This window comes from Saccostrea cucullata, unplaced genomic scaffold (genome assembly GCF_032062105.1).
Source record: "Saccostrea cucullata isolate Sc308-1 unplaced genomic scaffold, CSIRO_AGI_Scuc_v1 ctg156, whole genome shotgun sequence".
Classification (NCBI taxonomy): Eukaryota; Metazoa; Mollusca; class Bivalvia; order Ostreida; family Ostreidae; genus Saccostrea; species Saccostrea cuccullata.
Genome location: NW_026930700.1, coordinates 52925 through 67645, shown reverse-complemented (window position 1 = coordinate 67645; position 14721 = coordinate 52925). Strand labels below are relative to the sequence as shown.

General features: G+C 35.0%; 1 protein-coding gene across 1 annotated transcript in view; it reads right to left on the bottom strand.

Moving 5' to 3' along the window:
* Positions 1 to 14721, bottom strand: part of LOC134229666 (uncharacterized) — a 91116-nt gene that overhangs the window by 43741 nt on the left and 32654 nt on the right. The window contains exons 39-75 of the mRNA XM_062711432.1: positions 14025 to 14260; positions 13747 to 13839; positions 13331 to 13545; positions 12992 to 13175; positions 12750 to 12826; positions 12578 to 12641; positions 12218 to 12427; positions 11809 to 11908; positions 11466 to 11574; positions 11106 to 11257; positions 10852 to 10949; positions 10320 to 10469; positions 10033 to 10213; positions 9602 to 9792; positions 9161 to 9373; positions 8864 to 8978; positions 8130 to 8365; positions 7827 to 7919; positions 7171 to 7536; positions 6801 to 6877; positions 6612 to 6675; positions 6299 to 6505; positions 5991 to 6102; positions 5681 to 5795; positions 5357 to 5502; positions 5086 to 5192; positions 4779 to 4943; positions 4328 to 4508; positions 3697 to 3896; positions 3264 to 3443; positions 2793 to 2907; positions 1964 to 2605; positions 1429 to 1658; positions 1115 to 1207; positions 753 to 955; positions 349 to 544; positions 93 to 169 (exon numbers count right to left, since the gene is read on the bottom strand). Coding sequence (XP_062567416.1) covers positions 93 to 169; positions 349 to 544; positions 753 to 955; positions 1115 to 1207; positions 1429 to 1658; positions 1964 to 2605; positions 2793 to 2907; positions 3264 to 3443; positions 3697 to 3896; positions 4328 to 4508; positions 4779 to 4943; positions 5086 to 5192; positions 5357 to 5502; positions 5681 to 5795; positions 5991 to 6102; positions 6299 to 6505; positions 6612 to 6675; positions 6801 to 6877; positions 7171 to 7536; positions 7827 to 7919; positions 8130 to 8365; positions 8864 to 8978; positions 9161 to 9373; positions 9602 to 9792; positions 10033 to 10213; positions 10320 to 10469; positions 10852 to 10949; positions 11106 to 11257; positions 11466 to 11574; positions 11809 to 11908; positions 12218 to 12427; positions 12578 to 12641; positions 12750 to 12826; positions 12992 to 13175; positions 13331 to 13545; positions 13747 to 13839; positions 14025 to 14260 — 6193 coding nt within the window. The remainder of the gene's footprint in view (positions 1 to 92; positions 170 to 348; positions 545 to 752; positions 956 to 1114; positions 1208 to 1428; positions 1659 to 1963; positions 2606 to 2792; positions 2908 to 3263; positions 3444 to 3696; positions 3897 to 4327; positions 4509 to 4778; positions 4944 to 5085; positions 5193 to 5356; positions 5503 to 5680; positions 5796 to 5990; positions 6103 to 6298; positions 6506 to 6611; positions 6676 to 6800; positions 6878 to 7170; positions 7537 to 7826; positions 7920 to 8129; positions 8366 to 8863; positions 8979 to 9160; positions 9374 to 9601; positions 9793 to 10032; positions 10214 to 10319; positions 10470 to 10851; positions 10950 to 11105; positions 11258 to 11465; positions 11575 to 11808; positions 11909 to 12217; positions 12428 to 12577; positions 12642 to 12749; positions 12827 to 12991; positions 13176 to 13330; positions 13546 to 13746; positions 13840 to 14024; positions 14261 to 14721) is intronic.

The window sequence follows — 14721 nt, the reverse complement described above, 5'->3', positions numbered from 1 at the left end:
TACCAAACATTCATGGGCATCAGTGATAAATGCTCAAGATATATTTATCAAATGAAGTTGCATAAGGGTTATTTTTAGGTGAGTAAATTTACCATTTATCAAAAGAGGTCATGTGAGGATCATTGATAGATTTACACACAGCACTCTTATCTCCATCCTTCACCTTCACCTAAGCAGAGAAATCCAAACATTTATTTTCAAACAAGGCAAAATATGGAAATAAGCTGAAGAGTGTGATATTTTTCTCTTCCAAAATTTGAATTCTTCTGTAATACATATTCTGCAGTTAAAATAGAGAATGAATTTATTAAGATTCTTTCCTTTACTATATTAAATGCTTCTCCTTACTGTGACGAGGCTGGTATTCGTGGTGTGATTGACACTGCCCTGGCAGAAGACATCGGACACGATAGATAGACTCCTGGTTTTGTCTTTGTCATAGAGAAGGTCAATGGAAGCAAACACTGGGATAATGGTCATCCTCTCCCAGTTCCTCATTGTGATCATGTTACCACAGAATGGAGTGGCCATTTCATTGGAGACACTGAAAACAACCATTGTCAGTAATGATATAGACAAAGTAAAATATATTAAATCATTGTCAATAAGAAAAAGAAAAGAGTAAATTAATCTAAAATTGACATAAAGAAATATACATTACTGCTTTTATCTAAAAACGTATCTTTATTAAAAGGTTCCATTATGAGATAAGATGATCATTTGTAATCATAACAATGTATTTGTAATCCTACCTGTACCCAATCACAGCCTGATTTAGTCTGTTGGAGTTTGGACAGAGTTGTTCTACCTCTGAGAACTGAGAGTTAATTCTGACATAACAGGAGTTATTGGCCCTGTCTGCAGGTCGACACAGTAACCTAGGTGGCACAGTCAGTCGAATATTGACATCACCTGGCAAACCTCCTTCTACTACCATTATATCCTTTGTGATAACCTGCAATAAAGAAAGCAACTTAGAAATTTAACAATTTGGGGAGTTAAAAGTTACCTGTCCAGAATTCTTCAAGCCATTCAATCAAACAAGAATTACAATCACATGTAGATATTTTGCTTTTATTAAAAATAGAAACCCGATGTAATAATCAAGGATTACCTGGACTTCAGCAGTGATGATGTTACTTTTACGTGAAGGTCCCTCTGTAGTTGCACAACTGTATACATAACAAGGTGTCACCATGCAATATGACTGAAACAAAAATACATACAAGTTTTATGATATTAATTCTACAATTACTTAAATTTCTTAAATAAATATCTGCTGATACTTAAGTCCTTTAGTAAATTTTTCTCAAATAAGAGAGATTATACTTTCAAATGCAACTTGAGAGAAATCCTAATTTATTTCATCACTACATCTGGATTTCATTTCACTTTGTAGATATGACCATTTGTATTGAACTTATGTACCTTAACTCCATAGCCCCCTTCACCATACTCAGATTCTGACATGATGTACTCCTCAGCCTTCCCATCTACCAGACCTACATCCTTAACCTGCTGGTTATCCACGAAGAACTGAACTTTGTATGCAACATCTGCTCGGGGCAAGCGTTCAAACTTGCAGTGAAATTCGGCTTCTGTGTTATTCTCACTGAAGGATGCAGAAAGCTCTGGAGCCTTGGTCAGCTCAGGAATGTCTAAAATATCAGGTCTCAGATAAGTACAATTCAAATTCTAAAATTGAAGAACATTACAATTTTTTTTCTATCTGAATTTATTATGTCCTCAGCTTGAGGATATTTGAAACTTGCCTTTTTATTAAAACAATTCAACCACATCACAACTTCTTCAAATATTTTGGGTATAAAATGATCAGAGCTTGAAAAACTGCACTCAGAATGCTTAATTTTGTTGGTTTCTTTTTTTTCTCCTACTCATGTACAACATTTATAATTCTGCATTTCTCTATGTAAAATAAATATTATTTTTTTCAGTGCCTTACCAATGACAAATCCAATAGCTGTAATGATTCTGGTCTCCGCCTTCACTAAGGTAGTGCCTCCCACTTCACATTTAGCTGACACTCGTTTTCCTCCAGGCACTGGCCCGCCAAGTCTGAATCCATGTAATTTGGCTCCCTTAATTGTCCTCTTGACTGGTGCCCTTGTCCTTCCTACACTTACTCCATCCATAAAGCATTCCAAACCATAGCTGAGTCCCCATGAAAACTCAAAATCGAAATATGCATTGATTTTTCTAAAAACTGTCACTACAGTCCATTCAAAATTCTCCGTACTAAGGGTTAGGTACATGCGACCTTTCCTTAAGTACAAAGAAACCCCTCTGTAGCCTGGCAAATCTCCACCAGAGGAGAAGATGTAGGAATTGTCTATCACAGCAGACACTTTTAGAGAGAATTTGTATGAAAATCCAAACCGCAGACAGAGCTCTGGGTTCCTGAGACAACTGTTCTGGTCATTATCTTCTATGTAAGACTGTCCATCAAACCTTAACGCTAACCCTCCTTTCCATCCATCAATCAGTGATGGTACAATTCCTCCAACAGTAAAGTTACCAAGGGAGGTAAGTAACACATTGTTGATAATCGAGATGTAGGTAATTCTCAAAGCAGTGATAGCAGTGGCTGAAAATACAGAGCAACAGATATACTTATGAAAGTCCTAGTATATTTATCTATGAACTTTTAGTGCAGGGAAATCTTTAAAATTAAGAAATAACTTAACTCCAAAATGAAACCTTGACCATTGTAATTCATTAGCATAGTAAGACATTCTCAAATCCAATATGAGAAAAACTATAAGGTAGCTTACTTTCTATCCTTGTCCACGTGGTTCTGTTTACGTCTGGCATACAGGAATATCTATTGTCTTGATCAAACACTGTCCCTGCAGAGTAACACTGGCCACCAATATTACAGGTGTCATTCTACAATAGAAAAATTTTGCAGGTTTCATTCTTCAAATATCTTACAGCAGTCACTGTGGTAAAATTCTAATTAGAAAATCTTAGAGGTACCGTTCCCAAAAAAAAAAACACATTCTTTACAGATAATAAGCATCTTCTTCAAATAAATATACAAGTATTTCACAAAATGGAATTTTTTAAGTATCATTTTATATTATACAAAGTTAGATTATTATTCTACAATAGACAAATACAATATGACTACTGACCAGAACTCTCTGACAATGTATAAATGGAATGTTGCACATTGAAAAGGGGAGATAACTTTTGAAATGTGGCTTTGACTTAAAACTTGCGTGCTTATAGCTAACTCTTACCCTCTCAACACAGACCAGGGTGTCCTCATCACACTGTGTACAGAAGGAGTCATACACAATGTATCTGATGGGTTTACTCTGTCTCTCTCCACCATAGCTCACTGTGATGTTAGCCGTCCTGGGGGTCAACATCTCACAAACAACTGACTCCGAGCTCAGGTATGTAGCTGGTCTCCCAGTCTAAGCAATTTTGAAAAAGATAATATAAAGTAAATACACCTACACATTGGATTCTTTTTCCTCCAAATCATTGGCACAGTCAGAACAAGAGGTAAAAAAAAAAAATCTAACAGTAGTTTTGAATCCATGAAATTGATATGCATGGATTTTTTCTCTAAGTCATTCTAACGTGTAGCAGCATAAACTACACATTTCAATAAAGTTGTAAAAACAACAGTCTTAAAAAAACATAATAAAACAATGCACAGCTTACCCCGTCAAAATAGTGGCAGACAAGAGAGTCATTATTCTGGAAATTTTCTCCAATCAGGAAGATCCTCTTACACCTGTCTCCGTCCTGGCTCTCCCTGATGTCACACAACTGACCATTCAGAATGTCCGTTACATTGGGTGGTATGGTGATGTCCACAGAGCAGTCAATATCACCAAAGCCAGGGTCACACTGACACTGACCTACAGACAATATCAGACATTTAATGAAATTCTCTTATCAAATATGAACAATTAATATATACTATTTAGAAGAATAAACTGAAAATGTATACAAATTTAAACACACAAAAAAGAGCTATCATCTTATTTTCCTGGTTAGCACTATCATGAATCGCCATACCAAATTTTTAACAAAGAGTACATGCTTTCATCGGATATTAGCATGTACCGGTACGTAAATAAGCTGATAAGAAGCAGAATAAGGGGCTCTAATAAAATAAGTATATTTACAGTAAACATATTTGTATTTTAATTTATACACCCAGTAAAAGTACATTTATATCAGTTGAGATAATCTTTTCTAACTATAATTTCTAGTAGGAATCAGATTCTACTAGAGATGAACAAGGATATGACAATAATCATACTTTAATGTGTTTACAGTCATGTACCTTTAACACAAGTTCCTTGGCCACTGCACTCATTTATACAGTAATTATCCACTATAGCCTCCTCGGGGGCAGGCTGTCCACCGACCACCACCCACAGGTTTACATTGGTCACTATCTCAGTGATACACTTTATTTTGATGCTCTCCAATGCTTCAAATTCCCAAGACGTATCTCCAGTAAGCTGTTACAGAAAATCAATTCATGTGTTCAAAGTGCATATATGTATGATGATTTTGCATTTTGTGGTTAAGCATGAATTCATGGATCTCTGCATGCCTTCAAAGTGATTTCATAGTAGTGCAATGAATGGAGATAATGTAGGTATTAATAAGTGCTATCACTCAGGTTTTACACCTTGCTTCCAAAGAAAAAATATATTACACTAGTCCAGTATTTTAAATCGTCTGATTTGCTGAAAGTTTGAATTAAGAATTACTAAGGAAAAACTCACCCCTATATCCTCCATGCAGGATTCTATAGAAAGGTCCAGGCCTATAGCTGCAGATAGGCCTGTCTTATTGTTACAGGAAAATCCAATCTTGGAGCTCAAAACAAAATTTAAACAGTGCTGGTAAGCCATGGATGCATTCATACCACTGCTGGGCCACGAAATTTCCTAAAATAATTTGTTTTAATTTTTGGTTTAACATTACAACAACAACAAAAATATAAAAGTCTGAAACGAATTCAAGCTTCCTTTACAGAGAACAATTTTGCAGCAACAGTGCTAATGTTGAAATTGATCTGTAATTTCTTACTGGTGTAGTGTAGTTAACATCATATTCAAACACAATCTGAGGCTGCAGGGTGATGCACTTTGCAGGAGCCACAGCAAATTTCAAGACTTCATCTGTGATGTCCTTGCCTTTAAAAATAATTAGGAAATCACAAATACAAATTTGTGATACAGAAAAATTGTCACCAAGCAAATCTTTTTCAGATTTTAATTCTTCATACGATTAAGTCCTGCACATGAGCTTGGTTTTTCGACACACACAAATTTAACCTTATTTTTCTATGACTCCTTACCTCTGAGTTTTGTCTGTTGACAGCTGAAGTCTGTAGACAATTTAGAACAGATGAAGTTATTGACAGGGTCACAATAAAACTTTTCAGGTTTTCTAATGTCAGAGGCCACATCAGGACAGAACCCATTAAACAGGGTGTCTTCAGGTCTAAAAATAGTAATACAAATCTCTGTAGTTCATAATACTATTTTCACTAATTCATGACCATAGAATATCCAGTATAATACAAAATTATATTCTTTGTTAAAATGGGCACCAGAAATTTGTAAATTTAATGGGGTTATTGTGTGAAAATAACATGAAATGATTGATGAACTGTTCTTACTCGACTCGCCAGCTTTTAGAAAAGGCATTGGGACGTTTCTGGTTGGTGTTTACCACAGTACCATCAGGTTTCATTAGGTCATTGTCCTGCCTATTGTCCAAGGTTCCACACAGTCCTAAATATCAAATCAAAAGGAATACACATAACTGACGTATACGAACAAATGACAAGCATTTAACATCAAAATCTAGAGATACAAAATTAATGAGATTTTTATATTACCAGTTTTATTGCCTATTGTTTTGCATATTCAAAACAAGATTTTTTTTTATTTTAGATCTATTAGATGTAATTCTATCATCAGTCACACCTTCTGTGTGGTTGAAGTCCATCGGAGAGGCGTGGAGCCAAACATTCAGAAACTGACTTGTTCTTCTCTTGCCATTTTTAACAACTACATAGGTTCCAGAGGGCATATAAATCTAAATGCAAACAAAACAACAGGATTATTGCCAAATTCACACATATAAAAAGTCAAGTCAGGAGTAAATCAGATCTAGCATTTCACCTTTTGGGCATAGAACACACATTTTTTTGATGATATGAGATTACTTTAAATAATGCAGAACTTTATAATAATTGGTTCCCTATGATATGAACACAATCTCAGTTTCTCACCCTGTATTCCTGTCCTGTCTGGTAAACTCGGAATCCTGGAGTTAGCTCCCCATTAACATAAGTCCTGATTTGAATAGGTTTGGCAGTGACCTTTTTACTTTTGACCTGGCTACACCTGTCAATCACAATGACGTCATCATCCACCTTGACAGCAACAGCACAGTTGCAGGACGCCTTGCCATTACAATTTTTGTAGAAAGTTCGGACCTATAAAAACAAGAACAGAAGCATTGATGCATGAAAGAGGATTTCAAACATCATTTGTTTACTATGTTTCAAAGTTAACTTCCTGAGATGTGTTTGCTTAAATTACCTCATATGGACTTGTAGTGTGTCTGTACAGCACAAATTCACCTTCATAAAAGTTGTTATATTTTCTGTAAAATAAAATTACTTCATCTTGTTACACTTGTACAAGTTTTTCTGTTTGCTAAAAGGACATCAGATTTCATTTTTCACTTCAAATGACAGACGGTGAAAGAAACTTCGTGAAAGAATATACCTTCCATCTAGAGTTCTCATGTGTGGATCATTGATAGAACTGCACAGGTGTGATTCATGTCTGTCCATAACTTTTACCTAAATGAGAATCACATTTGTTACAGTAATCTTTAATGTCTCTACACTGGAAGCAGCTGGCACAAGAAATTCAAATAAAGAGACTCAAGTTCTAAATATCTCAAAGAAAGGCATATTTTAGCAATATATTATTGTCTTCAAACCTTGATCTCTCTTAAATTCAACTCTTAAATTACAATTTCATTTTATTAATCTGAATATCTTTAATCTAATAAATGTTTTATGCAACCAAATTGCATAAGTCATGTGGATTTTTTTGGGATTTTTTTTCTCTAAGATCCAGTAACCATTACCTTCTTGTTTCTGGTCATATTGTTTCTACTTGTCATATTGCCGTCCCTGACAAAGGAGACCACAGTGATCTCCCTTTCCTGGTCCCCGTCCTTCAGCATGTCCATGTTAGCCAGTACGGGGATCACTAGCCTGCTCCTCCAGTTACCCCTGGTTATCCTCAGTCCCTCCTTGTCGGAGTCCCTCACGATTAAGACCTGGGTCACAGCTTTCTCCTCACATTTCAGCTCCTTGTCTTCTCTGATTTCTGGTCTCACCACGATCTCACAGTCATCGGAGGAACAAAAGATAAAGGGAGGAAACTCCATCTCAATCTCGATGTTAGAAGATTCACCTCCCTCAATGACTTCAAGATCTCTGTCAACAACCTTGAAACATCAAACAATTAATTTTTTAACTGTTGTTTTAAAAATACAGTCATACTGTAACAAAACCACTGATCGTATTTGATAAAATTTTCAGTCTTAACTTATTTGTAAACACGAAGTTTCTCAGACAGATTCAGGTTACAGTACACATAAAATAGCTTTGAAACAAATAATAACTTTTCTTCCCCCTAAATCTATACTCATTTAAGTTTATTGTAACTTTATATATACAATACACCAGAGAAGTCCCTATATATGTTTGTTAATCATTGTTCGATCTCTCTCCTTACTTTGACAGCCAATGTTATAGGTTTGCTGTTCAGGATAGGACTGGTTGTGTTCTTACAGTCATCAATAAAACAGGCCTTTACTCCACACTCCACCTACAAATCCATACTAAAATTAGTAAGTTTTAATGCTACTATTAAAAATTGTATAAAATATTTTCTTACTATCATATAAATGGCAATTTGATTTTTTCACATTATACATTTTAAATATGAATGAAAATGAACATAGTGTTATCAGAATTGCATTATCTTTCTGTAAAACAACAGAATAAAATCACAGCATTTTCAAAACTGAGAGCCTACCTTGGAACCGTAAGTGAAATTAGCCAAGTCTTGGTAAGACATTTCTGATTTAAACTTCCTGTCATTTGACCTGTTGACCTCTGTCATCATCATCTCCTTTCCATCCACACTCCAGACAACAAAGGACCGGGTAGCATTCTCCATACTGACCATTCCCTCACATTCAAACAAGAACTGACCACTGGTCTCATTGTAAGAGGTGGACAGCTCAGGTTGGTCTCGGACAAGAGGATAATCTGCACATAAAGTATTCAAAGATTTTCATGTAGATATTTCAGCCCAACTTTATTTTAAACCGATATATAGAGTAGATTGTATTTTCTAGTAAATCATCTTAGATTGATACATTTATATCCAAGAAAACAGAACTTGAGCATGTTTAACGTCTAAATACAGCTGACAGTGAACTGTATGGGCAAATCCACATAATGAAAAAAATACATCCACAAAATGTTTCATTTTGAATAAAAATTTTTTCCACTTATTACACTTAAATATAAGTTTTCAAACTTAAGACCGCAGAACATTAACTGGCAAGATTGGGAATATGCAGCTTACGTCATTTCCATCTATTACAGACAAAACAATTATGATAGACAATGAAATGGGCGGGTACAATTCGATGCGGACAGCCGAGAAAACATTGGATTGAAATTCTAATTTGAAATGCATTTTCAATCCACCTCAGCTACTCTAGAAGGCACTGTTTTATTGTTTCACGGTCTTATATTTACCTCTTTTGACACTCCAAATGTCATAGTTTTCATAAGGATTACAAATCAGAGAGGAGTTGGTGGGGTTAGACTCGCCAATGTTGTAGCATACATTATCAATAAAGCATTTTTGTTCCTATAAAAAATCATCTAGAGGATTATATCTCATTAAACTACCCAAAGAAGAATGAAACGAAATCCAAATGAACACATATGTAACATTCATATTAACAATATAATCTAATAAATTGAATTTATTTTATTCTTTAAATGAGTGCAAGTCAAAAATATCTATATCTACGCAAAATTCCGACTGACCCTGAATCGGCACATTCCAGATCTTGTACACTCATGACATCTGCTGTCAAACACAGTCAGAAGACTGGCTGAGCTCCAGGTACTGTTGTCATTAGATACTGCTATAAAGTAACTACTCCTGGATGGCAGAGGACAGAGGATTTCATTATAGGTCACCAGGATAGCAGGAATATATATCTCCTCTTGTGTTCTGTTGTAACCTCCATCCAACAGCTATACACAAAAAGAAAGTTCTTAATAATTAAACAGTTCAAATTACACTCATTATTAGGATTTTGTGAGTTTTAAATACATGTAGTTGAAAAAGGTTTAGGGTTCAGATAATTATATAAGCTATCTTGCTGAACACAGACAATTTTTTTCTAGTTCCAGAATAATATCATAAAATTTATTTTTTCAAGTGGGAAAACAAAAAAAATGTTGTAGTAAATCCTCTGTTACCTTGACTGGTTCCAGTCTACACATGAGTTTGTTTGACATGATAAATGTTGCTCCGTAGACTGCAACTTCACTGCACTGTCTCTCACTGAGATCATAAAGTCCATTATTTCTGAGGAACCACAAATCTGGTACCACTGTCATGTTGACAGAGCAGTCAGCACCACCCAAATCTGGGTCACATTCACAGGTCCCTATATAAAGAACATATAAAATCATATTCAAAAAACTATCTTACATATTGTACATTTATACTATATTAATAATTAAACTGAAACAGAGTCCATCATTGTAGATTTGCTTTACTTTAGAGGAGTAAAGGGTACTAACTATGAGTCAGAATTACATTTTTTCTTAAGATCTACAGTCAGTGTACTTTCAGGTGTTAATCAAGTAGACACTAAATGACATTGCTTTTGTGTTTCTGTACTGACCATTCACACACTGTCCTCTTTGAGTACAGTTGTTGAGACAGAGTTCCCCAAGAACTGAGCTGTCTGGAGCCAGTATTCCACTGTCATTTGTCCATAGACTCACATTACGAGTCAGCTCTACCCTACAGGTCTCCATTAAATGTTCTAGTACAGTCCAGGTCAATTTAAACGAGTCCTCTATCTACAAAGATGTGAACAAAAACAAATATGTCACTGTACCTGCAAAATGACTGCAAAAAATGTTAAAAACTGTAAATATTATGGATGTGCCTTCTGAGGCATCTTACCTTGATCTCTGCCACACAGAGGTCCATGATTTCTGAGGTGTCTGTGACACTGGAACAGAGGGAGGCCCTCAAGCTGTTCTCTAGAAGACTCAGGCAGTGATTCCTGGCCATCTCGTAAGTAATGTTAGACATGGTGGGCCAGTTAAAATCCTACACAAAGAGAGCTTTTTTAATACTGCATATCACTTAATTTTCGCAACACCTTATTTTCGCGAGATAGTCATTGAATCTTTATTAGCGAGACAAAATTTTCAAGAATTGTGGTCATTGCTCAATATACTCTTAAGGAATACTATTTAATGCAAGAATGAAATTTTCGCGAGCATACTGTCTTGCATAATTACGCGAAAATAAAGTTCTCGCGAAAAAATAGTGATTTACATTACCTGTTTTTCATAGCTCATCAATATTTAAGATCAGATATCCAAAGAGTGTTTTTAAAGTATTAGTAACTATATAATTCTTGAAAAATCATATAAATTTACAATTTACAATGTAATTCAGTTTGTATTCTCAACAACACTGGACATACCTTTGCTTTGTATTCTTCATCATATTCATACACTGTTTCATTACAGCCAACAGATCCCATACAAATAGATCTGCCTACCAGTATTTGTGTCAGGTCATCTAATTAAGAAAAAATTTTTTAGTCAAATTACTTTGATTTTGAAATACATATAATATCAAACTATTTGAGTCTTTGAAAATATGCCAAATAGAATATTCCAAAATCATTGAAATGATATATGGGCCCATTTTAGAGTACATGTAATTTTCAAATACCTCTCTGTTGTCTTCTGTTCAGGGGACATAACTGGTAGCAAGCACCCGAGTGACAGGAAGAAGAATCTCCTAATGGACAGTCACATAACTCTGGGTCAATAACAGTCATCTGGTCACATGATCCTGTTAGCATACTCTCATTTTTCATCACTCTAAAAAAGGACGGTATATTATATACTCTGATGTGTTTGAGATAAAATTTCTTTCTTCCTAAAACATCCCAAAAATCATCTCAGAAAAAATCTTGACAATTGGTAAAACTTTCTAATAGCAAACATTGGTTTCCCCACACATATACAGTTCCCTGAACTTTAAATTTTGAATAAAATGAACAGAATTCTTAGATAAATTCCTCCACACCTCCAGGAGAGAGAGAATGGGTCAGGACGGAGACCTGGAACATCAAACATGGAGCCGTCTGGGAGAGTCCAATCATTCTGCTTTCTGCCATCAAAATTACCACAGAGACCTGACGTGTGTAAAGTCAAATAAATCAAAATACAGACAGAAAAAGAAACCAATCCAAAGTATCCAATATATTTTATAAAGAGGTAATCTGATATGCAAAACTTAATGTGCCTCGTCAATTTATCCTTTACTTATAAACTTATTAACATGAACAAGTAATTAGTGTCCACTAAAGACATCACTTCTATTGTTATCAGAAAAAGTGAAACTGATAATGATAAATATTTTGACCTACCAATTGTACTGTTGAAATCCACACTAGATCCCTGTAGCCAGACATCCAGACCTGTAGGGGACACTTTGATGGTTACTGAGGTTCCTTTGGGAAGCATAACCTGTGGACAGACAACAACACAATCTGATGCATGTTCACAATGACAACTTAACAAAACAAAATGAGGTACGATTTTTTTCAATTGTTTTAAATGTATAAAACTCAATTTTTCTAAGGATCTTTTTTACATATACAGTAAAATTTGTGTAATCCAAATGCTTGTATTACTAATCCAAAATCTTGTCTTTTATGACAAATTCTAGTCCCTTTGGCTAAATTCAATTGCTTGAGTTTGTCTAATCTGGAATTTAGAGTATTGTATTGAGTTTCAGAGTTTTTGATATTTTAATCCATAAAATGTTATAGACACCTTAAATGCTCTTCCTTCAGCGTGTCTGTAGACTTTAGTACCAGGACTTAGTTCCCCATTCTTATAGAGGTACACTCTGACCGGTTGTCTGCCTTGCCGAGTCATTTCTTTGCCACACTTGTCAATCACAATCACATCATCCCCTGATCTAATGCCCACTGCACAGGTACAAATAGCCCGGTCATTACAGCGACGATTGAAATTACGCACCTTTAAGTAGAAACACATTATACAAATTTACACATTGTTTTGATTGCCAAAAAAAAAACTGTCCTCTTCCATCTATTTCAGCAAGTTTTAAATAGTTAACTAGGTTTAAAAATTTCACCTATGAGCATTAAATGTAAAAAATCCACCAACCTCATACAGCATATTATTGTGTCTGTACATGACAAATTCTCCTTCATTGAAATTGTTGTAGTACCTGAAAATATTTTTTATGATTTTACAGAAAGTTAAATATAATATAAGAAAAGGATACAAGAAACATGCAATTTGCTCGTAAGAATGCTCAAACTTTTACATTACGTACCTTCCATCAAAAGTGGTGACATGTGGTCCATTCACAGATCTACATATGGATGGCCGATCCATATCTTCAACTGTAGCCTAAAAAAGAACATAACATATGCAACATGCATTCACATACTAATTTGTAATTAATTGAGGTAAATATTGCACATTGTGACAGATTTTAAAGTTGTTTGATAGAAAAGAAAACTGCTGTGCAAATCATGGACAGAGCAAACATCTAGAACCCCCTTTTTTGCTTACACTGAGGGTATGAAGGTCTGAACTTCTGGAAGCGTTTCCGCTGATGACCACCTTCCCCAGTAATTTGACGTCCTGCATAACATCCCCGTCATACAGCCCATCAATCTTAGCCTTCAGCATTATTTGAAAAGAGTTCCTCCAGTTTGTATTAGTTATCATAAATCCACAGGAATCATTTACAGATCTGCAAGAAATATTGAAGCTTATCTCATGTTGATTGTAAATTGATGATTTTGAATACTGGCAATTAAGTTGTATGAAATATTATACTAGATTTGAAGTTTTGTTCAATAGTGACTGATAAAATAACCATTCCCCGTCCATTGTGTTTTAACTAACCTTGCCACAGACTTGATGACAACCTGCTGCATGTCAGATCTGTCTCTGCAGGACAGTGTCTTCTCGTTCCTGACAGCTCTACTGGACACCAGGACAGAACACTCCTCATGAGGGGTGTCAAGGGGACACAGGAAGGAGGGGGGAACGGTCATCTGGACTGACACTGGCTTACCAACCTCACCCTCAATCAGGGTCAGGGACTTGTCTGGGGTCACCTTCACAGCAATAAAGAATACATTTAGGCATACACTATCACTTCTTATAAAGAACATTATTCATTAAGCTACAAAATATATCTTTAAAACTCTATTCAAAATCTAAGTACTCTTTCCTCTTTACATAAACCAAAATGTTTTCTTCAATTTTCAATCTTACAAACTTTGTTGTAACAAGATCTATATTGTGTAAACTAGTACCTCCAGTTTAATCTCGAGTTGTTCACTTTCTCTAAAGGCCCCAGTTGTTGTGTTACAGTTACTGGTCAGACAAGTGGAAACACCACAGGAAAACTTAAAAAAGGAGAAGAAATAGTTCAATTCTAAAATCCAAAAGACCAGATTGTCATTTTCCTACATTAAAAAAGCAATAAAACAAAATCTGTTATTCAAAATAAAATTATGAAGTCAGCTAACTTAACTGCAAAATCATAGTTGACATGTTAAAAATATCCTGTTTTTAAATTAGTGAGCAATACCTTTGTGCCAAACATATGACTGTGTAGATACGTCTTGTTCATGTAGAGTGCCACATTTTCTGTTTGGTTGTTCAGCATTGTTTCTTCCACTATGCGACCATTAATGATCCAACGAACAGAGTAGGTGAAATCCTCTGTTTTATTTACAGTAGGAAACTTGCAGACAAGAGTTGTGTTCTCTCCATGACGAGCCAATGTTACTTCAGGATTTGCAGGCAGAATTGGATAATCATTTCCTGTAATATATTATGACATTTTTTATAAAGACACCCTCTGAAGTGATAGTAATCAGTATAGCCTATTAAACATCAAACTTTTAGACTTTGACCATGATATTTGAATATTATCACGTATAAATACTGTAAATCACTTTTTATTCGCGAGAACTTTATTTTAGCGTAAATACGCGAGATAATGGGTTCGCGAAAATTTAATTCTCGCATATAAAAGTATTCCTTACGATTATATAGAGGAATAACAACTATTCCTGAAAATTATGTCTCGTTTACAAAGTGTCAATGACTATCTCGCGAAAATAAGGTGTCGCGAAAATTTAGTGATCTACAGTATTAAAATAAAATTCAGAAAAACTCATTAGATTTTCCTAAGGTCTTTAATTTTCTATGTGTTATATTCAATATCAATTTATTGTTATCTTTCTAATATTAAAGGATCGGTAATAAGGAAAAAATTTCTA